Below are 24901 nucleotides of genomic sequence, written 5' to 3' on the forward strand. Positions count from 1 at the left end.
TTTCATGAGCCTAAGTTACAGTCATACGGGAGGGCTTGGATGGAAAAAGGGGTAAGATAGGTCTTTTTTCAGATGGGAAACCATAGTCTTTCTTTGATTTCACTTCAGCAGTTTCACATTTGCCATTCTGGTACTTTTGGTCAACAGTTCTTGGCTCAGGAAGTCAACTTTGAATGTGGATGCTTCTACAGAAAGCTTGGACAACAGCAGTGTGAATATAAAAATAATTCTTATCATCCATACAGAAAGTGAAGTATTAAAGATATTTTAATTTCTGTAAAGTTAGAAATTAATGGTATATACAGGAGTATAAAAAAAAATAGAAGAAATTGCTGCGTATTTGTAGGTTAGCATGTGGAAACTGAAAGAATACTGTTTCCCCTTTTACTATATGAAAAAGAAAGTGGCAATTTTTTTCTGCAGGTTATGCTACTTCCAGGTTACAGAGTACATTTAGTTCCATGCCTTATCATATTTTTAGGATCAAAAGCAAAGCAAAAAAGCCCTTGGTAAGTCCGCTAATACATCTGAAGACAACCTGGAAACAAAACCTTGGGAACTCAAGGTTTTGTCAAAAAAACATTGTAAACAAGAGGGAATATTTATTTTGGCATAGTCAGAGCATAATATTGGAGCTTGTGACACACCTTTGAAGAAGGATGAAGACACAGGCCTTTGTGTGTATATGTGCTTGGTGGAACATCAGTAACCACACAAATTAGCAGAAGTACAGTGTGCCATCCTGTAATAAAGAGCAATAGACAAGTCGTTATGCCTATCTTGTGACTAGAAAATTTCAGTCATGGTATAAGAAGCATGCTGGAAGTGGATGGTTGGTGCTTTATGCCACAAAAAAAAAAAATGAAGAATCCCACCACTGACAAGAAGAGGACCACATCTGTTGTAAAATCATAACTCTGACCTCTGTGATGTCCATCCAGAATTCAACTTGATGAGAACTGAGTGAGACCAACAAACTTCTAGTTAGTTCTGCTTTTAGCACAGAGGACTGGACCAGATGACCTCCAGAGGTTCCTTCCAGCCTGAAATTATGCTGTAAATCTAAGACTTTCTCTAAGATTTTCTCTAAGATTACTTTCTCCTGGAAGGCATCTCAAACTTTGATGAAGCCAGCAGTTAAGACCCATCTATTTTAGGTTTTTTAGCTCAGGCACCAGTCTGTCTCTTTAGTTTTCATAACTATTACTAGATTTCTAAATATATTATGTGCAGCATTACAGCTTTTGAAATAATAGTAAAGGCACAAAGTTAGTTGGAATGGTTATACAGAGAAGAGTCTGGATATCGTAGAAGGGGAAAAAAGAATGAACCTGAGAATGGCAAAATAGGAGTGGAATACAATGTTAAATAGAAAGTTGCACGGCTGATGGCCAATAACAGGAGTTTCTGTTCCAGGGGAGGATTGCCTTAGCTGAAAATCTTGAGAAGACCCTGAATGTACCTGTTGATTTTAGATAACTACGAACCACTCTTAAAAAAGATGAAAATGTCATACGTAATCTTAGAACATATGTGGCAAGGTTAGAGATAAGGAATAGTTAACATATCAAGATGTGATACAAGTAAGATTACACCTGCAATGTTGTATACATTTTTATCCATGTGCATTTATGAAATATGGATTCAGACAGAAAGCACTATCACTAAGGGTTCCAAGATGTGCTGCAGAATCAAAAGAGACTATATTTCAAGAAATTATTAAGCATGATTACTTTATTTACTTAGTAAAACAGGTTGAGAAACTGTGCTCTCTTCATCTGTGATCAAGGTTGAGTCCTCAGTACCAGATTGAAAGGAATAGCTTCTAAAGCCAAAGAACCCTGTCAGTTTAAAACTAGAATATAATTTGGTCATGACTGGAAATTGAAAGAATGCTCCTATATATCAGAAGACCAGTCTTTTGCAGCAGCCTTAGAAGTGGATGGAGTGGGAGGGAATTAAATTCTTACTGCTCTCAAGGCAGGGCTTGGCCTTTTCACAAAAGGTGCTTTTGAGTTTGCAGACTGGATTTATGATCTGGATTCATGATCTGGATTCCTTCTGCATTCTTATTTCATAATTTTACTAATACTTGCAGCTGAATTGCCCTGACATATAGCTTTGGAGTGACTACCATTTTCTTGATGATGTCTCTTGTTCTAGGCAGCTAAAGGGAACTGTCTTGCTGAAAGCTGGAAAAGCCATGAGAAGTGCAAGGTATTGCTGATAACAGTATTGAAGGCAAAATTCAATTAAGATTATTCAAAAGTCAGCATTATTAAATAGGCTGTAATTGGTGGCAACCATGGCAGGGAATGGCCCCCAGACTGCAAGGAATGGAACTTTTTGGTATGACATCCAAGCAGAGAGCTATCGTACTTCACATGCTTTAAAAATTGTTTCTCTTTTTAATGTAATTACTTTCTGGAATCAGGCATAGTGCACAACAAAAGCGCAACCAAATAAAATACTTCTCAGGAAACCCACTCAGGTTTCCCTGAACTAGACCTGTGAGTAGGTAAAAGGATGCTCCAAAGTACACATAGCCCCAATATACTTTTACATTGGGTTTGCCCATGCTATAATAGCACTGAACTACAAATCTGAACAGTCTTCTAAGCATGATTGTTTGTTCAATATACCTAAAGCATTATATTTATTTTCTCTTCCTGCAAGTCTTTAGCTGGATCTAGCAGATCTTAGCTGAATGGACTTTAGCCGTAGACTATGAAAATAAAACTTCATACCAAAATACATTTTAGCTATCCATAACCATGTGCACTTCTGAAGTTGGAACATCCCATTTTTAAATGCCAGGAAGGTATGAATTATTATAAGCTTGACTAGCCCAGGAAAAAATGTGTTTCACAACAGTGTAAAAAAGGAACACACTTGCACATTTTCTACCTAATTAATTTTTTACTACTGTGGATAAACATGTATTTTGGGACCTTTATCAGAGGGCAGAACTGGGAGGAGACGAGATTAAAACTGCCTAAGCCATAGTTTGTGTTAGAAGTTAATGATTCTTCTACCAAATACCAGCACAGCTTTGCTTAAGAAGAGAATGCTCTGACTTTTGAGCATTTGTGTGGTAGTGTAACTGCCATTGCTGTGGATACAGAACCTAGGTAGGAACCTCTTTAGTATACTTTTTGTTTGTCTTACACTTAAAATGTTGCCGTTTAGTGTTTGCAGCTAATGAACATTACTTGTGTAGTACTAGTTGCATTTCCTGTGACCAGTAACATTCCTGTTGTAGATGTTAATGATTTAATGATGGCATCTTGCATTTCTATGAATGTAAGCATCATATTCTTGAGCAAGCAAACACCACTGAGGCCTGCATATCAATGTGGTATTCATTTTTTATATTAGGTTAACTTAAAAAGTCTTATTATTCCTTAGTGTATTTAAAAATCAATAAGACAATTAGATTAGCACTGCAGTAAAGTACTGTAAATCAGCACAGTTCCATAAAGTGCTGGATGAAATGTGGCTCTTGATTTGTGAGTTTTTAGTCTACTGCATGGTAGTACCATCTTGAGATGAACTGCTTGAGAGTACAACTGTGATGAGAAACACCCCAAAGACTTGCAGTGTCTTTGCTGGATTCTGAAAATTACTCAAGCATCATTGTATTGTTTTTTTTTTTATAAGAATCTAAAAAACCTTTAGCTAACTGTCACCTTCATCTTTGTAAACCAATTACCTGTGATTCATACTAATGTGTTTAAAGTGGTGCTCTTATTCATTTTAATTTGCATATAATTAGGGGGTAGAAAACCAAGCTTGAATTTTTTTAATGTTCACTAAGAAATAGATCTAACAGGCAAGAGTGAGGCCATGGCCCCTAAATGGTCATATATTCTGAAGCACTAAAGAAGCCTGAGGCTGTCCTTTGCAAGGCTGACTGCTGTGTTCTGGAGCAATCTTTCAAGGTGCCATATGCTTCCCATGATGTTGTGAAAGATCTTGGCTCCCACCAACGAAAATGATCTACACTGATTATAGTAAAGAACCTTGATCTTTGCCCACCCAAAGTGTTTCTCAGAAGAGACTCTACTGAGCACAAGATCAAATGAGTTTTTCAAATGTTCCCTGGGTATGATGCAAAAACAAACTGGAAGAATGTTAACTTTCATTCTCATAGGATAGCTTAGGGATTTTTTGTGTATTTTTTGTATCTGTATGATTGGTTTTGGGGAGAGGATTGTTTTCTTCCCTCAGGAAGGAGATCAGGGTGATTTTGGTTTAGGTTGACTGAATAACTAAACAGTGCCAATATGTTACTTGACTGATCTCATCTTTCTGCAAATGCAACTACCTCAGGTCATTGCTGCAATCGAATGGCTTGTGAAGGCAAAGTGTAATGGTTTATAGAAATCATGTTAGTGAAATGACACACTGGTGCAGAAAGCTTCACTATTTTCCTTTGCTTGCAATCAGATCCTTGGTTTAAAAAACATTGGAATAAAGCTAGTGAAATAAATCTAAAATAGCAACTTTATTAATACTTGCAACTGTCAGGCTCAAGAGCTAATATATGTTGACATAATTGTGAATCGATCCTGTTTACCTTTTTTTCTAATCTTCTTATGGCATGGCATTTCCCCAGCCCTGACCTCTTCTATCTCCAGCAGATTTCCATGTAGGTAGGGGTCAACTGAGGATGGGACGAGATGCTGCCAGCAGCTCCAACTATTGATCTTTGCACACAGCTTGCTCTAAAATTTCTCCAGCACAGTTGCATCATCTTTTTGCTTCCTACCTCCTGTTGTAGCCTTGCCCTGCAAAAGCAGCACCATCTCCAGCAGCATCTTTGCAAAGCAACAATAAGACAGGAACTAGTCACCCCTCTTCTTGCCTGAGAGTCCTTCCCTTAGATCACTGGAGGAACTGAGAGCTGACATTGCTAAATAAACTAGCTTCCACCTTCTGGCTGGCTTAACACTTTTCTGTTTGCATCAAGCAGCTTTTGCCCTATAAAGTTGAATTTAATTTTATTTTTATTCTTTTTCTTTTTTTTCTATATTCCATGTTAACCTAACCTCTGCCTATTAATGCATTTTTCACTCTTTGCTTCTAACTGCTTAACCTGCTCTTTGCACTTACTGCTCGCTATTTTCAGTCTTACTGCCCTTTTTCGTGCCTTCACAGTCTTTCTCTGAAACATTTACTATTTCAGAGTATGGATAACTGACTTCTTTTCTCTTTTCTCTGATTTGCCCCTTATTTCTATCTTTATATTTCTCTGCCTTCACTCTTAATCACCATGTACTGAGATTTTAAGTCATGTTGTACTCTCAAACTCTCAAAAGAGCTACTTCTTTAGTCCAGTGACCAGCAACAGTGTGCTACCCCAACTTCTTATTGTAGCCATTAATGTCTCATGACAACAGGGAGAAGCTAATCTTTTCAAATTACACAGAGAAAGATGAATTTCAGAGGACCAGATGCCCAAAAGTATTTGAATACTAACTTTTCCTGAGCACCTCAATTCGCATGCATTTCTGTTGGTAATTGTGCAATTTTGAGGAAATCTTTTCCCCTGCTTCTTGTTCCTATCACCTGTCTAAGGAGCCAAAGGGAAGGAAAAGCCTGGTTTTTGTCCAAATGTGTGATCTGGCATAGACTTACAGGACAGCCACAGAAGCAGTGATACTCACATGAGTCAAGTGTCTGGGGAGCAGATATGAACAGTGGGAAAGGAAATTAGTTGTTCACGCCGGAAGTAGTACCTAAGGACATGCTCATCAGCTTAAGCCCCCCCAAAATCCTAAGTTGTTTAAATATCTGTTTGTGATTTTGTCTTAAACATCGCTATGTATTAACCCTCTTTTATCTGAATGAAGAAAAATCCTTACCCTTTAGATGGTCTGACAAGTGTTACTCTTCTGTATGTACTGTAGCAGAGCAATTTGCAATTGCAGATGGACTTTTTCCAGCATTGGAAAAGTTCATCCAACTTTTTTCAGCTCCATTCAAGCATGGAAAACCTACCTTTGTGTGGTGTTTCCCCGCACCCCGCTCCCCTCCCCTTTCTGTTTTTCACCCTTTTCTCCAGTGAGGAGACTACTGTGAAAAGTGAAATAAACCAGTTCCTGTGAACTATGATTTCTGAGTTCTGACTTGAGGACATTAGTTTCAATACTCCTATCTCCCCTGTGTATCAAGATCTGCAGATCTGAAGAAGGTTTGTTTCATGTGACCCATTTTTTCCGAGGGGCTCTGGATCTTCCTTCAGAAATCTGTTACTAGTTGGAGTTGCACAAACGGGCAAGTCTTTTCATTCTTTAAATAAACTTTGCAAATAGATACATAGAATTCCCTTTCAGATTTTCACTGAAGAATTCTTTGTAATTGCTTACCCATCCCTCAGGAATAAAGTTAAAAAAAAAGAAAAAAAAGGAAGAAAATAAAAAAGTATTGTACTATTTGTTGTAATAAACCCAAATTCAATTTAATTATGAGGCAGGGCTTTCAACAATAAAAAAAAATATGTTATATTAAAGCAGGGGGTAAGATTTTTCATCTACGGCTACAGGGTGTGCTCTTCCCTGGAGAACTGGAGCAGTTTTGCTGAACTACTGAGTTGCAGATGATTTCATGCATCAGAGGATATAAACAGCACTCTGAAAACAGGGGATTAGGGATACCCTGTATACTATCACAAGGACTAAAAATCAGATAATATCCTTATAGGAGGTCATTTAGCTAAAATAATGAATTCTTTTGTCATTAAGAATTGTTTCTAACAGACCAGTGTGAAAGAATAAGTCAGATGGCATGGTGCTACTACAGAGATCTTACCAATATGATGACTGAGTCCTAAGCTGCTTGGCCTGCAAATTCAGAGCCTCCCTAGCACTCTCTGTGCTTCAGCACTGATGCTTTGTTGACCCTTGTAGTTTGTTTTTGGAGAGAGAGTTTGTCTCTTGCTCTTTTGTGGAAACTGTATTTTTAGCATTAGAAGTCATTTTGGACAGGAAAAGAAAGGGGGTGGGAGCAGAATGGAGCAGTGGTCAGAGTAAAGAATCATTTCACTTGAAATATGTCAAAACAAGATACTTTGGAATTTAAATGAATATACACTTTGAAACACCCAAGTTCCAAATAATTTCCAATGAAAATATTCAGTTTCAACATCTCAGCATTTTCCTATAACTACTGTTTCATCAGAAAGCTCCTTAAGCAACTCTATTTTGGCATATGCGCTTTTGTATTTATTACTGTTTTCTTTTGGGTTCAGATCACTCAGTAAAGAAATCAACCATGACAGCGGAAACCGAATCCAGCAATGTCAGTGACTCAAATCAGGAAGCCGAACCTGCCCAGCTTTTGGCTAATGAAACAAGCAGAAATCTACCAGTCAAAAAGAAGACTTCCTGTTGCACTGGCTTGAAGGTTTGGTGCCTTATCAATATGATCATGCTGTTATATGTTAGGAAATGTTGTTCAAGATACGACATGCCAGATTACTTCATTCGTGTTCACCCTACATTTTCTGAAACTGGATACACACTGAAGTACAGGGGTGGTTGAATCTCATCTTTGTCCTAAAGAAAATAAAAATTCCTGATCTACCGTATTACTTGCAAGTTACTCACAGGTGGATGCCCTTTTTGATCATTAGAGAAAAGTAGCAAACTCCAGTTGAAGCAGCCTAAAATAAGTGACTATGATACACTGTTGTCTGGAGGTCGCTAACACCACCCATTCTTGCAGGGACAAAATAGGGTGAAGTGAATTGTATTCCAGGGCTTTTACCTAATCCAGAGCTGTAGGCCAGACAGTCCACTGATTCCCACAAACACACAAGCTTTCAGGAGCACACAAGAAGAATTCACTGAACAAAGAAAGTAAACTAATAAAAATTTTGCTTTCATGTTAAAGCTGTAGTATGCATTGCTTCTGGCTGAGCTGAAAATACTACAACAGTAAGATTTCTTTTGACAGCCATGAGTTTGGGTTTATGTTTTGACTACTTCTTCAGCCAGCTTCCTCTCAGGTTAAGTTCCATAAACTCAGTGGAGTTGCAATAAGGGACACATTTCTCTCTATAAAAAAGCCTATAAAACAGAAGATTAATGAAAAAAAATAGGCAATTGCAAGCTTCCAAAATATGCCAAAATATTTTGGCTTAAGTATCAGGCAAGGATTGTTACATTTCTAATTTTATCTGATTCATATCTGCAACCCATACACACTTGCAAAAAGTAGGGTCTTATTTCCCTGGGAGACTCACTGCTAACTTGACAACATATATGTGGGTAATGTGGCAAGGCTGTGGATCTATGTCTAACTTTATAGCAATGACAGCTTAACATGCACAACATGTTGGAGGTAATAAAAGACAAACTGTTATTTTCCCTTATAGTCTATCAAATGTTCTGTGTTTTACCTAGGGATTGCATTTTTGAACTCAAAATACCCAAGTCACTTTTGTTTGTGTTTTCAAGTTTGTGAATCACAATCAGTTTGTGATTTCAGCCAAAACCACTGAGAGCACTGCTGGAATAAGACAAGAAAGGTGGTTCTTACAAACTTCTTGCCAGTTGAGCTCAGGAAATATTAAATATGTCAGGACAAAACCTGCACTTGTGAGATTTTTCTCTTTATTCCTGATAGAGAGTAAATATACCTATTTTCAAGCTTTTTCTTCCAGTATTGGCTTCATTTCTTAAAGTAGATAGCATCACAAAGTCAAAATCTATATTTACTTTTGTTTACATACCCAACATTTTGTTGTATTGGAACTTTTACCCACTGAACAATAAGTCTATTTGTTTTTTAAGACTCTGTTGAAATAGTTGGATAATATTTAAACAAACTTAGTTTAACTTGTTATCAAATTCATCTTTATTTGTAAAAGCCAAAATGTGTTTTAGTGGGAGCACCTAAAAAATCATAAAGAATATTAAGTTTTCCCTTATGAGGTATATGATATACAGGCAACATAGCCATGATCCAAACATTTCAAAATATATCATCTGAAAGAGAGATAAACTTAACAAGTCTGTTCGAGCTTCCACACACTGTGATATCATAGAAACTTGCATAAAGCCTTTATTTTGATGCCATGGCTATCTATATGTTTGAGATAGAACAAGTTACAAACTGGCCTAAAATAAGTGAAATGGCGCCCAAGCAGAGGAAAATTGGGCTAAGATTAGTTTTAGATTGTACTAGTATTAGTAAATCTACCTTGATTAGGTATTTAATTTCTGGCAAATTTTATACTTCTGCAGCATCTAGAAATCTCACCATTTTGGCTGCCTTCAGCTTTTTGATTAAAGTAACTACAGGATATCACTAACGTGACTAGTCCCCAGTGAGTTCTTTGCCAAATTTAAGTTTCACGGGCTGTAGGATTTCTGCTTTTGAATACCTCTGGCCAGCAATGCAGAGAAGATCAGGCTTTCTGTCTATTAAGATTGCAAACCTGAACCCTAAAAGAAGCAGCTGCTCTCAGCGCAGTACCTTGCACCAGCCCTTTTCAGCAGGGAAAGCCAGGAGCAAACAGTGCTGAGAGACCACTCTAGTGCTTCATAGCATTAGGGTATGTGAAAATTAATCCACACAATATTGTCACTGCAATTTGAGTAACAAACATATACCATTATAATGATTACTCCACACAGTTTTAAACATATTTGATCCCCCTGTGACCAATTTTCCTGCCTCTACCTCCCATTTTCTGTCTTAATCTTTCCTCAGGTATTTCTCGCTGCTTTATCATTCAGCTACTTGAGTAAAACGTTGTCTGGTACAATTATGAAGAGTTCCATCACTCAGATTGAACGAAGGTTTGGCCTGACGTCATCTACTGTTGGTTTCATTGATGGGAGCTTTGAGATGGGTAATTGATATTTCATAACATGCAGAGATCTACTTAAACAAATACAGAGTACAGCACCTAGCACTGATTTTGTTTCATTACCTTCCAGGTAACTTGCTGGTGATTGCATTTGTAAGCTACTTTGGAGCTAAACTTCATAGGCCCAAAGTAATAGCTGTTGGATGCTTTACTATGGCTGTGGGAAGTTTTTTGACAGCAATGCCTCATTTCTTCATGGGATAGTAAGTATTAATCAAGATTAATTCGGGTAACCTAACATTGGAATTGGATACTGCTTTCTGGTTTTTGAATGAAACTTGGTGTATGGATTTCCAAAGGCCTATAGCAGCTCACCTCAATGTGCAACGAATCACTCTTCTCACAAGTATCACTGCTCATTTTATCTGGTTGGAAAAATATGGCTTCTTTGTAGAAAAAGTTCAACTCCTCGAAAAAATAAGAAAGTCATAATGCCTTAGTTTTCAGCCAGACTTGTTGAGAAAAAGATGCAAAGAAGGAAATTATTTTCCAAAATCATTTTTTCAAGAAGAAACAGATATGATAATCTTATGAAAATTCAAGTTTCAAAGAAAACATTTTCTTCAAAAATTGTCAAACATACTACTGCACTGGTGCCATTTCTTTAATGAATTTTATACTCTTCCCGAATGGCAAACTGTAAGAACACCTGTTGGGAAAATCGTTGTCAACCTAAGAATGTGGCATCATGTGCTGCTAATAAAGATGTCAGGATCATGTAGGCAGGAAAGACAAACCGTTATGAACCACATAAAATTATGAGGAATATAGAATCCATGTATATGATTTCCAGAATAAGTCTGTACTGTTCTGAACAGGATCTCGAAGCTCTGAGCCAGTAACTTCCTATTGAGTGACATCTGTATGTGAAATATGACTTTATTTATAGCAACAGGTAACTCATGTAAAATCAGGGATTCAGAGATTACTTGGTGATGAAACCAGCCCACAAAGATGCTCAGTAGAAGAAATCACACTCCATGAAAGAAGAAACCAGGGCCTTGTTGTGTAAGGTGACACATTTTGCTCTCCTGTTGCAAATAGCTGCTCCTCACACAAAGCAGCCTCCCAGCTTTGCACAGAACCTGCAGATGAATCCGAGTTGGTAGAGCTGGTACCAGGGTTTTTCCTGTTCCCAATGCACATGGCTGGTTAAACTCATTTTCCATGGCTGGTTAAACTAATTTTTATTCATTTTCTCCAGGCTCAGAGACTTACAGCATGTTGCTTATATGCAATAATGTTTCCAGCCGCAGCTCTAATAGTGATAGCATGTAGAGTAAGACACATTTCTGTTGCTCTCTTAAATATATTAGAACAATTTGAGATATACTAGTGTAAAAAGAAAACTAAGGAATGCTTTTTGTTATGACAGTAGATCTTGTACTAGCATCAGACTTCTACTTTCCATACAATTTCTCATGAACCTGGGCCAGAATGTTTAGGAGGAAACTGTTCTGCACTGTCTCTTCTGGTGAATGCTCTTTGTTTCAGGATGAAAAATAAGCCTGCCAGATCTAATGGAGTCAACGCAGTTCATAGAAGCAGAATGTGTGCTTTACCATGTTGTTCTGCTTCAGCTAATTGTACTTTGCACCTCAGCAGGGCTCCTATCTGGAAAAAGGATCATGCTGCTGAGCAGCTTCCATCACCTGAGCTGCTCAGCTGCCTTCTCACAGTATTGTTCCTTGTAAATACAGCCAAAAAGTGTCCTTTAGCTACCAACTTTATCCACTCGCTACTATACAATAGCTCTCCATAAAGACAGTGCAAATTATCAGGCAAACAGGTACTGCCTGAAGATGACTTCTCCTCACTCTTCCTCCCCACTACCTCAAAATACACATCTAAACTAAATAGGGAGACTGATTCTTCTCTTCCTCATTGACTTGGGGTCAGCATAAGGAGCTCACCTGGACCTGACCCTAAATTTTTGTACCAAATTTCAATCCTATCTGAATTAGTTACAACAGCCCTTTTGAATTTTCCAGCTTAAAATGCTGCATCTTCTAGACAGATGCATCTTCTAGACAGATGTTCTTCATTTTAGTGTTCTGGTTTTCCAAAATATGCTTAAATAACCTTTTTTGCTCCTTCCAAAGCACTTTGTGTTGTTATTTAAACAAAGATACATTTCTCTTAATGGAAATATCAGTCAAGTGGTTCCTGTCCTATTACACTAGTATTTCCCTAATGGACACTGCTTCTAAATCTACTATTGTGTGTTTTCAGTTATAAGTACGAGACATCACATACAGATTCTTCAGCAAACTTAACTTCAAGCATAAATCCCTGTTCCCTACCCCAAGATGTGAACGAAACCTTCTTGCAAGTCTCCAGGTCAGGTAAGGAACTGTAAGTGTAAGTACAAATACAAAAGCTAGTTCTGTGGCTGCAAATGGAGTAAGTCATTGCCACATGCAAGATGCTCAGTCAGATTTCTAACATCAGTCAGTACCTGTTTGGGAATATTACCAATATTTTATGCACTTTGTGTACCACATTTGAAGAAGAAACATCCATCAAACACAAATTACAAGGATCCCATCTTCAATTTCTTATGTTCACGCTTCCAAATTACAATAAAATCAAACTAACACTGAAGCGGATGCTGAGACTATGTTTGAATTACACGGAGTTTGGGACATGGAAGAGATAGCATGACAGGACATGAAACTGCATGGAGTTAACTGTAAATAAATGAAAGTTTCTATAATCTTGATTACAATATGAAATACAGCTCTTGTATGTACTGATTTCCATGGGACATAGGTAAAATAAGAGCCAAGCTGTGTCCCAGAAACTATCTCAAACTTCTCACATTAAAGATAAATGTTATATGCCAGGTAATGTATTCATAACAATATCAATCTGCCATTTTTTACACAAGCATTTTTTCAGATGAGTAATACTTTTTTGTACTTTTAGAAACAAAATAAAATAGCGGTGGAGAAAAGTGTTATTAAAAGATTATTAAAAAGTATGATGAGGTTGGTGGCCTTTCATTAATCTTCCATGAGGAAAATGTTGTTAATACATTAAATATAAAACTATAACTATTTCATGTGCTGAATTTCCTGTGGTTTGTCACTGTTTCCCATTTGACTATTCTATTACAAAGATGTAAACTCTCATCTGCAGGCTGTGAGAAGGAACCATCATCATATATGTGGATATATATCTTACTGGGAAACATGTTACGTGGAATTGGTGAGACACCAATAACACCACTGGGCATCTCTTACCTTGATGACTTTGCTAAAGAAGAGAATGTTCCTGTGTATGTAGGTAATCTCAACATAAAGTAATGTGAGACTTGTGGTGTAAGAAAGAGGTCTATCATCCTCTGCAGAAGAAAATTTTCAGCTGTTAAAATGTACTAGCATCTCCTTCATTATATTTTCAGCAAGTTTGCACACAATAGGCATGCTGGGTCCAATGTTTGGTTTCCTGTTGGGATCTTTATGTGCAAGACTGTATGTGGATATTGGATTTGTGGATTTAGGTAAGCAAAGCAAAACAAAGCAAAAGTTAAAACAAGCTAATACTTGTTCATAACAGGTTCTTCTACACAGTTGCATAGGTTTTTATTATGATAATTAATGATAGTAATATAATTTATATTTAATTTATATTTGTCTCATTAATTTTGTTTCATTAATTTTGTTATATACTTTATTATCATTTTATTAATTTACTGGAATCTTTTAGGGTAAAGGCAGAATTCAACAGGGAACACGTTTTAGAATTGTGTTTTAGGATTAAAGGATTAAAATGCATACTTAACTTTAAAAGTTAGAACCAAGAACTATCACAGTACCAAAATGTTTCACTGAACTTGGGTCTTAGTGAAAGAGCTCTCCTAGCATGGCAGTCTTACAGTTTTGGTGAATTACCTGGCCTTTCAGCTAAGCATTTTACATTATTTATAATTCATGTAATGTTTGCGGTATGCCAGCCAGGCCTTCCTTATTCAAATGAAAAGAAAGTACATGCATATATTCACATCTGCAAAAGGCCAGAGGAAGGAGAGCAATCCCTGTTGGCCAGCATGTAACAGTCATAGAAATTAAATTCTCATCTTCCTTGCAATACAAAGTTTAAAGTCCTGGCTAATCTCCCTGATGCCCCTATGCTTAATAGCAACCTACATAATTCAGGTTAGCAGAGGGTAGTCTCCATAGAAATATATCAATCAGCCCTAAAAGGACCTTTTAGGGGTGCAGCTTGTCTGCCACACCTTTTTGGTTTCTTATGTGTTGGATAAAGACCTCTGTGTCAGCACGTATGCCACAAAATGGCAGTCAGCATAGGATGTAGAAAGGCAGATGAAACAACACCTTTAAAGTCCGATTCCTGATGTCTTCACTTCTTGAACAGTCTCTCATTAGATGATTTTGGTTACCGCTTAAAGTCAGATATTGTAAAATGTAGCTATTTTAGCAGATAAAGGGTGGTAAGGTTCAACTTATTCATTTAGGTAACTTGCATCTGTTTCCTTGAATTCTAGGGAGCATCACTATCACCCCACAGGACTCCCGCTGGGTGGGTGCATGGTGGCTTGGTTTTTTAATAGGTGGAGTAATCAGTTTGCTAGCTGCTATTCCATTCTGCTTCCTGCCAAAGAGCCTGAAAAAAACAAAAGTCAACAATGACCAAACTTCATATGGTCTCTTGGAAAACATTGGGTCTACACAGAAGAAACTTACTGCTGCAAAAACTAAGCCAAGGAAGTGGTCAGTAATACTGAAAGGCAAGTGTTTCACATGTTGTATAAATGTGAAAAGGCAAAAGCACAATGTACAGTGCAATGTAACAGTTCTGAAAAACATTTTCCTCCCTTGCACTTCAGTCTGAACCAGTTAGCTGTCCCCAGGAAAGAAGGGGTCTGCTAAAGGTTTTTAGAAGTCCAAAAGCTTGTTCAAGTCTGTGAGGCTCTGCATGCATCATTTGCAATGTATCATAGCCTGAGAAGCACCTATCTCTAAAATTTTGTGGTGGAAGAAATTTGAAGAGTGGAAAAATTGTTTCTGTCTCAGGACCTAAAAAAAATATTAGAAGGCTCCTTTTGGAGTACTGAAAACCAAATTATTCATCTGATCATCATACAGCTCATGGAGACATTGAAGCACATTACTGCATAAGGAAAATGTACCTGTTCTCAGGTTAAGAAAGGGGTGAAAAGGAGGTGGGGAGAGATAGCTTTGCATCATTGGTCAAATTCTCCCATCTTTGTTCAGATCCCAGTGGAAGACACCGGGTATCTCCACAAAGGCAGCTCTTATTTAGCCTTGAACCTGTAATAATAATCTATGGAAGCTGAAAGAAGTGGAGCCCTGTAATCTTCATATGCAGAGCTTACTAGAGCACCCATGTTTTAACCCATAATTCTGTCTTCTTTTAGGACTCTTTTCCTTTATCTTGACCTCTGGTGTTCTTCAAGAACCCGATTTTGCTTTCAGATACTCATATGCAAATGAAGATCAATGTGATTTACACTTGGACAGCTGAAAGAAGGATTTTGCCTTAAGTTTTGTAGACTACTCACCACTAATTATGTCATGCATCTTCCAAAGCCAACTCATATATCCCTTTCTTTCAGATTTCTATACCTCCCTGAAAAAAGTATTGAGTAATCGAATGTACTTTATATTTATGTGTTGCTCACTGTTACAAATTAATAGCTTTATTGGTTTCTTGACTTACAAACCAAAGTACATGGAACAGCAGTATGGACAATCTACAGCTAAATCTAACTTTCTAATAGGTGAGTTACACTGTGCAATGGCTGCTTATGCTATAAGCAGTGCATGGGAATAAGTTCTGGCATGCTTTTTCTGGGACTGAATTCCTTGCAGAACAGGCTGATGTAAATGGCAGTCTCTCCTGAACTTGAATTATATAAAGGCAGCATTCAAACTCATGTTTTGGTGCTTATAGGACCAGAATAAATTATTATATTATATATGATACTCTATGATATTAAATTATGTCATGTCATGTCATATTATATATCACATCATGTCATATTCTGTTACATTACATTACCATTTACATTGTAGCAACAGGACCCCAAATGTGCAATGAATGTGCTATGGGAGTTCTAATTTCTGCAATGTCTGACAAGTGCCTTCCAATGGTAGTGGGGTTTAAGGGTTAGGCGCTTCAAAAATAGCATATGGGATTAGGCTGAGCAAAGCCACCTAAAGTCATCATAATAGAACATAAAGCTGCCAGGGCCATCAGTGTGAGGACAGACTTTAGCTCTTAAGTCCACTGTGACTTTTTTTTTTAACATTCCCTTTCTATAATCTCTTACAGGATTGACGTCCTTACCTCCTATAGGTCTTGGAATTTTCCTGGGAGGGCTTTTAATGAAAAAGTACAAAATGGGCATCATTGGAGCAACCAAGTTTGCATTTTCCATGTCATTTGTGGCCTATCTCCTCACTCTCTTGCACTTTTTTGTTGGCTGTGAGAACCATGTGGTAGCAGGAATGACAGTGTCCTATCAAGGGTGAGTATAAAATGAAGAAGAGTGTGATTTTCTCCATGGCAGCGATAGTTAAAAAAATGTACTATGAGATCAAGGCTAAAAGAGAAACATGCTTTTGCAATCCTTAAGAGAAAGTGAACACTACCCCGTGTCATTGTGATAGTTTCATCGGTCAGCACTAGTTAAAGATTCGTGAGAAATACATCAGCAAAAGTGCATCATTACTAATGTAGATTCTTTGGCTGAGTGTGTGAGTTGTTTGACACAGTACTATTTCTACACCAGAAGCAATTTGCTAGCAAAGCGTATTCAGTAAGAGGATGAAGCATATGTGACAGAGAGCACTGGTAGCATATACTACACAGACAGAAAGACTGCAACCTGCTAGACTCTCAGCCTCCTGCAAACCAAAATGAAGCTTTTATGCCCACTGGAAAGGCTCTCTCCTCTCAGGAGAGAACCAGGGTTTGAAAGTTAAAGGCTGTTATTTTGTCTTGGAAAGAGTAAAGATATCAGCAGAAGGGATGCATGCTGGGATCTAGCTGTCCAAGGGGCCCAGCAACACTCTTGCATATGGGTTGTCACTGCCTCACATCCAGCCTTTTCAGAGTATCTCATGGCTAGTGTGAACCTGTCTGTGTCTCCCTGAAGACTTACCCACATTTCAATAATCTGTCACTATAGTTAATTTATCAAGCCATACTTGTTCACAGCTGAATATGTGCAACTGAACAGGCAAGATGCCAAGGGTGTTTATATTTGTTGGAACCTGAGAACTAGCTGCTGCTTGTCCTGTACTCTGCAGCATTCCACTAAGAATGCAAATGGTGGACCATGGAATGTGCTTACTAAGTGCTGAGGTGAGAGAGATGACAAGCACATAAGCTTAATTAACCCAGAAAGGAAAAGATGAGGGAAGACATCCCTCTTTGTTGCAGATCTCAATACCCTAAAAATGTCTGAAAGTAAAAAGGAATGCTGCATTCTCCATATTCTCTGAGGCTGGGCTTTAAGACATGGGTATTTTTTACTATGAAGACCAGGCAATCTAGTTTCTATCACTGTTGCAGTTTTACCAGGAAGTAAAGATGTACTTGATAAGACTGTGTAAATTGTTGCTAGCTCTGTGTTCAATTAGGTGATAGTCTAGCTGACCTCTCAAAGCCTTGTAAAGCTTTTACTTTTTTTTTTTCTGTCTACATCTATCAAGTAAAATCAGTAGTAATGTTTCTATTTCTTTCTTTTAAAATTCTTTATAATCTAGTAATCACTTTAATGTCAGTGCAAGTAGGATGGAATCTCAAACAAGCAAATCAATACTGTAGAGACTTAACTATGAAAATGTGTGTCCTGGGCATATGAAGTGGGTTTCAGGACAGCAACACTGGATAGATCCACTGACAGCACTGAATTAAAAGTTTCTTACACTCTTACACCTGTCTAAACTTAACTTCCAAGAAAACCCATTCCATACCATGAAAATGATATCTTTTCTGAGTGCAACTCTGACTGCAAATGCTCCTCCAATGTGTGGGATCCTGTGTGTGGAGACAATGGAATCACATATGTTTCAGCGTGTCTAGCTGGATGCACAGCTTCGGTGGGACAAGGAAAGAACACAGTAAGACCCTTCTTCAATTTCTGAGGTTTTCTACTAGCTTATTTTCTGTGTAATGTCAGGGATTTAGTATTATACTGTATTTAAGAAAAAGCTAAGTTACTAGGGACCAGTCAGTGAAGTATTTATGATTTCTTGCTACAAGCAACGCAGAAGAGAGATTTCTCTGAGTTAGTGCACATGAAAGAAAAAGTGCTACCTCCTTGTTGTAGATAATGATTTTCATCTTTTGTAGATTGAAAACAAGAGGGGGAAACAAACAGATGAAAGTGGTTACATGTTGTCTGAAAGTTGTCCATGTCTTGCCTTTTATAAACCTGACTTTGGGTGCCATGTTTAAAGTCAATAGTTGAAGCACACTAAGATAGTGCAGTATCTTTCCCAATACTGGTCATTATTTTGTAAGTACAAAGAATGACTTGAGGGGAGGCAGTTTGTCTGCCCCATGTGAGACTCTGGGATGGCAGGATTCTGCTTATTGTTCTGGCTGACTGCTTTCTGCTCAGCACAGATTGCTAGTGATAATGTGCAGAGTCCCAAAGAGCAAGCTCCAGGCCATGGATATAAGCCTTCATTGGACTGTATCATTCCCATGTTTTCTGATGCCAAATGATCCCTACAGAATACACATGGTCTGGAGATGTTTCTTGCAGCCAAACAGTTTTCTCTCCAACAGATTTTTCTTTGACGCTGGTTTCTCTCTGCTGTCTACAGTCATCTTCTCCAAAAGACACTATTTGCTTAAAATCTTAAGGTGGGAGGCAAGGGAGAAGGACTCAACAGCATCCATGACAGTGAGACCAGTAACTCCCACACAAGTCTGTCTCTGTAGAGGTTAAGGTTTGTGGCTTACAGTTCCCTTCACCTCAGCACACCCTAAAGCCCCAGAAGCCTTAGCTAAAAGCTGTTGCTCCTAAACTCTCAGTACACCTACTGCTAATCTCAGGGCTCCACAGCTACTGCTTACAGCTGTGAGGTACGTCTGGGGGGTCAGCATTAGCAGAAAAGGACCTGTGATCCAGTTCCTTTTCACAGACACAAGTCAACAGAAAGGTGGTGTCACCTAGCATGGTGTCACCTAGCAGCAAAAGGCACAGCTCCTTGAGCCTCGCTTTTCCACTTTGACAGCCCTCTGGGGACACAAAAGCTGAGGCCAGCCGCAGGAGTGCTTCAGGTACGCCAAACATCCTCCAAAAACGGTTACTATGTCCACTGGCAAAAACATGCAGGCACAGAACATCTCTTCCAAATGTTTGCAGGAAATAAAAGAAGAAGCTGCTGCCCATTGCACCAAGAAAGCCAAATAAGACAGGAATGGGATGCTTAGGAATGCTTCAGACTCTGCCTGTGTCTGAAGGCAAGACTCCCCATTGCATGAGTATTGTCCTATCAAATGTGCTTTGTGTCTTCCAGGTCTTCCATAACTGCAGCTGTATTGAAGCCAGCAGTTCATGGACAGGAAATAACTCTGCCACCTTGGGGCAATGTCCAAAAAGTGAGGATTGTTCAATGAAGTTTATTTACTATACAGTAATACAAGTCATAAGTGGCTTTTGTTATGCATTGGGAGGCACCCCAGCATACATGATTATGTTTAGGTAAGTAAAACTAACTGCGTACCAAAGATAGAGGCTTTCCAACAAGGGCATCAAAACTATGTTTAGGTTACTCTCCCTTAGGAAAAAAGCTTCTCTTGCAGTATAACAGGCTTTCTTTAATGCACTTTGTCATTTCCCATTTGTTTGTGGCTGTTTGTTAGCATTAAACGTGCCTTTGCTGCTATCTGTAAGTTGATTCTAGTGTATTGCTTCCAACTACTGCAAAATGGTTTCTCTCATGCCTGTCATATGCCCAGGTTTTCCAGAACACATCCTCTTTGTCTGCTTGGTTATTCTGGCTGAATGGATTTTGAAAATGTTTGAAAATGCATTTCTGGATGTGAGGTTGCCCTAACAGATTGTATTTATCAGATGTCTGGAAATTCATGACACGTATGGGCTCATTCTGAGGCTCCTGTGCTTCTGTCTGTCAAGGTACACAGGTTCAGGCATACCAGGATGTGATTTGGAACCATGTGTACAAATCAGTACATACTTTTCAGTAATCTGAAGAGAAAGCTTTCTTAGTAGAAAAAATGCATTAATGGCAAATTTAATGGTAGGCCTAAGAGCATTGTGTTATCCTAAATGAGCATGGAAAACAGTGTGAGCTCCCTCCCTTCCTCATCTCTGTGAGATGCCTTTTGGAGTGTTGACCATTTTAATATTTGTAAGGAGGTGGCAGAAGCTGGATATGTAACGGATTCAAGATCAGTGAATGACCATTTCTGATGCTTGGAGTATGGTTCCAACAGAAAGGCATATTGCCAGATAGCTTTGCGTAGTTCAAGATGTGGCAGTATACAGAGAAATGTCATTCAAGAATAGAAACATGGCACACTAATGCACCTACTTGCAACATCTGTGTCTTGGGGAAATATTGTATATCCCATCAAGTGAGGAAAATGTATGCAGGGAGTTAAGGCAATTGGAGAGCCCATTTCAATTAGACTAGGATAGACTGTGATTGTGACTTTAAAATTTCACTTCTTCAGTTATGCTTAAGTGAATGGACTTCCCAGGAGCTATGTGATGGAAAACAACAGATTAATTCACCTTTTTCATACCACTTAATGTATTTTCAACAGCTGTAGCAAGCACTCTCCTTCCAAAAGTTTGGCTCTCTGTCATTAAGAGTATCAATTTCAGGTTAATTAACAGCAGTTTAATAAGCATGTCTCAATACTAGATAGGCAAATACTTCATAATTATCCCTCTTTCTTTCAGATGTGTTCAGCCAGAGCTGAAATCTCTTGCAGTTGGTCTGTACACACTCATTATGAGAATGCTAGGTAAGAGATCATTTTGGTTGAGGTGCTTCTTCATATGGCTTTAAGTGACACCAATGCAGCTACCGTTTATCAAACAGATATATCCCTGAAACAGTTGTTAGATCCTGGGGTGTTCCTGAAGATCCTGGATTTTTTCCTGAAGGTCCAATATTCAGTGAAGAGTTTTCTGGGAAACTATCTAACACAGTTCTGAAAACCTTTGACCTGCTGATTAAAAGCTGTTGCAGTTTGGGAGCTTGATGTCCCAAAATGGGAAGAGTTTCTAAGCAAAATTAAAGTATTATCTTGTCTTTCTAAGCACTGACCCCTTTCCATAGGCTTTTGCTTCAGCACATTGAACCAGCATGCTCCTTCCGTTGCAAGGAAGAGAAGAGTCACTGCCAGCGTTTCAAAAAAGCTGGCATTTCTCTTCAGTGACTTGGAGATTAAATCTGATGCACTCCCATCTTACTTCTTGAAGGAACTTCCATAAACGATGTTAATGATCATTTGTCCCATCATTCCCTGACTAAAGCACTGATGATTATAATACACAGGTCTTTATAGATATATTACTGAGTTCAGGTTCTCACAAGAGCCCTAGGGCAAAACAGGCTGAAAGTATAAAATAATAAATTATTTTGTACATCAAAATACAGGATGCTCCTGCAGGAATGAAGCTAGTGTGAAGCATAGTCCTGTACATGCTAAAGCCTTTTCCTGAAGTTAATACTTGCCTTTACTTCAGCAAGGCTAGGATTTTGTCCCTTGTCTGCCATGTTTTGCAGAAAAGCATAAGCGCGTATCTGGCCAAGCCGCACTAAGGATTTCTGTTGCTTTACCCTCATTCAGACAGAAAGGACCATCAGCCAGTGTGGTTAATTCAGGCTATGCATAGAAGAAGGAATGATTCATCAGAGCCATGCTTCAGAATCCAATGTGCATGACTACAAACCTAGCCAACCCATCAGAGCACATTTCCTGGGGACCGATGATCCCCACAGCACAGAGAGGGTGTCCTAGCTTACAGTGATTCTGATAAAGAAAACCCCCTCCACAGTCCAGTCCACATACTGCCATTATTGAAGCATGTAACTTACCACTAAGAAAGTAATATAAAGTTGATTCCTAAAAAGATGTCTTTTCCTGTGATATCTTTTGACATTTTTGCTTGTTTCCTTCCAGCTGGGATTCCAGCACCAGTTTATTTTGGTGCACTGATTGACAAGACATGCTTGAAATGGGGAAGCACAAGCTGTGGTCACCAAGGGGCTTGCCGGCTGTATGACTCCAATGCATACAGGTAAGGCAAATTAGGGCACAATAAACCTCATGCATTTTCTTTCTACAGATAGACATGCTTTGTTGTGTTATACTGCAGTGTATGAAGCCACTCACCAAAAATTATGGTCAGATAGTGACTCTGGACTCAGATTTAGGTCAATCCAGAATTCCTGAAATTGAGACATCTTAAGATCAAATCTAAACCTTAGTTTTTTAGTCAGTTTTTATGTTGTGCAAAAATCATTTAATATCAATGACCGATTTCTGGAATTAATTACATATTTTTGATATCCTTTGAGTCAATTTAAAAGATTTGGTATGATAAAAAGATTGTAAGATTTACCATCAAGAAGAAAATGACTCAGATCTACCCTACTTGCAGGTAGTTTGTTCATACTGGCAAGAATGTTAACTTTGTGTGCTGGCCACATTCAAGAGAAAAATAAATGAAAGAAAGTCATGCTGAGCAGCTGAAGGTGTTGGTTAAACACAAACACTATTGGTCTCCAGAAGGAATACTCCAGAGATTTTTCTCAGTTTCACAAAGACCTGGGCCACTTCTGATGTGCTTTTTATTTTTAAATACAATAGCCCACTCTGGTGTTCTCAGCATATTTCCAGCCCTAAAAATTGCAAGGCCTTAAAGTGATAAAAAAAAATCTTCAGAAACAAATGGAAGATGATGAATTTTTTTTTACTTTGCAGCTGTCTTCATAAGCAAAAAGAATATTATCAATCCTTTAACATAAATTTTTGCAAGCAGAAATGTTCAGTTTGTGGTTCTGTTTATAAACAATGAGTTTTAATATTTTCCCCTAAGCTTTTTTGGTATGTATGTGATCCTTAAAAGCCATTTATGGTGATTTTCTTCAGTGCCTTTGAAAACTTCAATGTTTGACACTATCTTCTAATCTCTATCCCACAGGTATGTCTACCTTGGTTTATCAGCAGTATTAAGAGGTCCTTCCTACTTGATTGCAGTCCTTTTTTATATATTGACAAAGAAACACTTCCAAAATAAGGACTGCAGGCCTATAGAGAATGGAGGAAGGGAAGATGCTCCTGTGAATAAGGAAGATAATTGCAAGATCAAAGAACGTTTGCCAGGTTCTACTGATGCAGAGAATGAATCATGTATTTAGAAAGCCTCTTAGACCAGTGGCACATGAATCAGGACAGGTTCTTTTAGAAGCTACTTTCACCATATTATGAATAACTAAATAATAAATATTAGCACCATTCATAAAGCAAAACTAATAGCAAACTTGTGATCAACAACAACAAAAACTAACATATAAATATGAAAGTGCCTTATGTCTGGTGCCATACTTACCTGTTATCAGGACAGACCAGGTTACATGAACTGAACCAAATTCTCAACAGATAAAGAAAAACCCCCAATAAATCCAGTATGCAATTTTTAGTGCGGTCAAGGATGACTTCTGGCAGAACAGCCCACAAAATGTGATGTTGATCTTGTATGCAGATCCATGCAGTAGACTGCCACAGGAATGACAAGCTCACAGCTAACAGTAACGTCTTGATTTCAACCAGAATCCACAGTAAAACCAAATCCTTTAAGCAAAATATTTCCACCTTATCTAAATGAATCATTGCAACAATTTTCCATCACAAAATAGACAAAAGCAGTATTTTTCCAAGAAGCATTTTATCTTAGCTCAGCTGATAATTTTATGCCTACTTAAAACTGCAAATAGGTTGCCTTAAAGGAAATAATTGTTTTTTAAAATCTCAGCGTCTTAGCATTTTATTAAAAACTAATTCTTTTAGTTAAGTGACTACGAAACACAAGAAATATTCAGAATTTTTTAGCTATGTTTTCTTAGCAAAATCCACCCGACATATGGTCGTGCCTTTATTGCTATGTCATGTACTGTCCAGCAGAGGACACTCAAACAGCAACATTGGCCCTATGCTGCAAACACTCGATATATTTGCCATGTTCAGATTTTATTGTTCTGGGAGAAGTTCATCATCAGGCAGGCAAAACATTCACCTGCGTTTTCGTGCATCTTAAAACTTCCTCAGTGCAAGCCTTTAGCTCATATATTCAAAGTTGCTTTTGTGTATTTGTTGGTTTGTGTTCATCATATTTGCGTCACTTGGAGCTTGACGACGATTATTACTCTAAATAAAAAGATGCTTACTTGCGTACTGTTTCACAACAGTGATTGCATTCTCCACTTGATACTTTAAAACAGAAGCTCAAGGCTCAGTGGGATATGGCTAATAGACATGTTAGATAGGAAGTACACTGAGCAAAATGCTGAGTTGTTCTCAAGCGTGTTGTCTGACATGTCAGTCACTTAGCAGTGATTGAAGCAGCTGAAGGGAAAAGAATGGGACTCTTTTCCAAATGAAGTGATATTTACTGGAAGTAGAGATTCTCCATCTATCAAAACTGATACGGTCTTTTCTTACGATTGCATTTGCAAATGCTTTGACATATTCAGAAACAGCCATGGGAATGACCTGTGGGACCTAAAGGAATGAACCTCCTTATCTAACTACTGGGCTTGGGAGTGAGTTTTGGCAGGGAAAGTAATTGCAACTGCCTAGTTCTGTTTGGTTTTCAGCTGCTTTGTCCTCATGGTATTTTATTAACATGTGCTGGTTCACATATAATTTCCTATGGTGTCTTTAAACCCAGGGCTTTAGGTGAGGCATTTTTAACCCAAAATCTGTAACCTTTCAAAACACCAGTTTTAACTGAAAACTAGAGCTAATCCCAGA

At 38.2% G+C, this 24901-nt stretch overlaps 1 protein-coding gene across 3 annotated transcripts; it reads left to right on the top strand.

The window, feature by feature from the left end:
• The first annotated feature begins 1036 nt into the window (after nucleotides 1–1036).
• LOC134162656 (solute carrier organic anion transporter family member 1C1-like) lies at nucleotides 1037–24333 on the top strand. Of its 3 annotated transcripts, none has more exons than XM_062616783.1 (15): nucleotides 1037–1056; nucleotides 7253–7407; nucleotides 9721–9862; nucleotides 9951–10083; nucleotides 12113–12225; nucleotides 13022–13168; nucleotides 13287–13385; nucleotides 14391–14633; nucleotides 15483–15647; nucleotides 16202–16397; nucleotides 17835–17997; nucleotides 19408–19592; nucleotides 20820–20884; nucleotides 22049–22166; nucleotides 23073–24333. In XM_062616783.1, the coding sequence occupies exons 2-15, from the start codon at nucleotides 7276–7278 to the stop codon at nucleotides 23287–23289; spliced, it is 2118 nt and encodes a 705-aa protein (XP_062472767.1). In that variant the 5' UTR covers nucleotides 1037–1056; nucleotides 7253–7275; the 3' UTR covers nucleotides 23290–24333. The 3 variants fall into 3 exon arrangements, with proteins under 3 accessions (XP_062472767.1, XP_062472765.1, XP_062472766.1); XM_062616781.1 differs by lacking the exon at nucleotides 1037–1056 and adding an exon at nucleotides 2999–3131; XM_062616782.1 differs by lacking the exon at nucleotides 1037–1056 and adding an exon at nucleotides 4152–4172.
• Nucleotides 24334–24901: the final 568 nt, after the last annotated feature.

This window comes from Pezoporus occidentalis, unplaced genomic scaffold, assembly GCF_034315485.1.
Source record: "Pezoporus occidentalis ecotype Australia unplaced genomic scaffold, CSIRO_AGI_Poc_V1 ctg19, whole genome shotgun sequence".
NCBI classification, from domain to species: Eukaryota; Metazoa; Chordata; class Aves; order Psittaciformes; family Psittacidae; genus Pezoporus; species Pezoporus occidentalis.

Coding starts and splice junctions, on each gene's coding strand:
- LOC134162656 (XM_062616783.1), top strand. CDS start 7,276: ATGACAGCGGAAACCGAATCCAGCAATGTCAGTGACTCAAATCAGGAA. Junction 16,398..17,834: donor ATGACAGTGTCCTATCAAGG/GTGAGTATAAAA, acceptor TTAACTTCCAAG/AAAACCCATTCCATACCATG. Junction 19,593..20,819: donor GCATACATGATTATGTTTAG/GTAAGTAAAACT, acceptor TCTTTCTTTCAG/ATGTGTTCAGCCAGAGCTGA.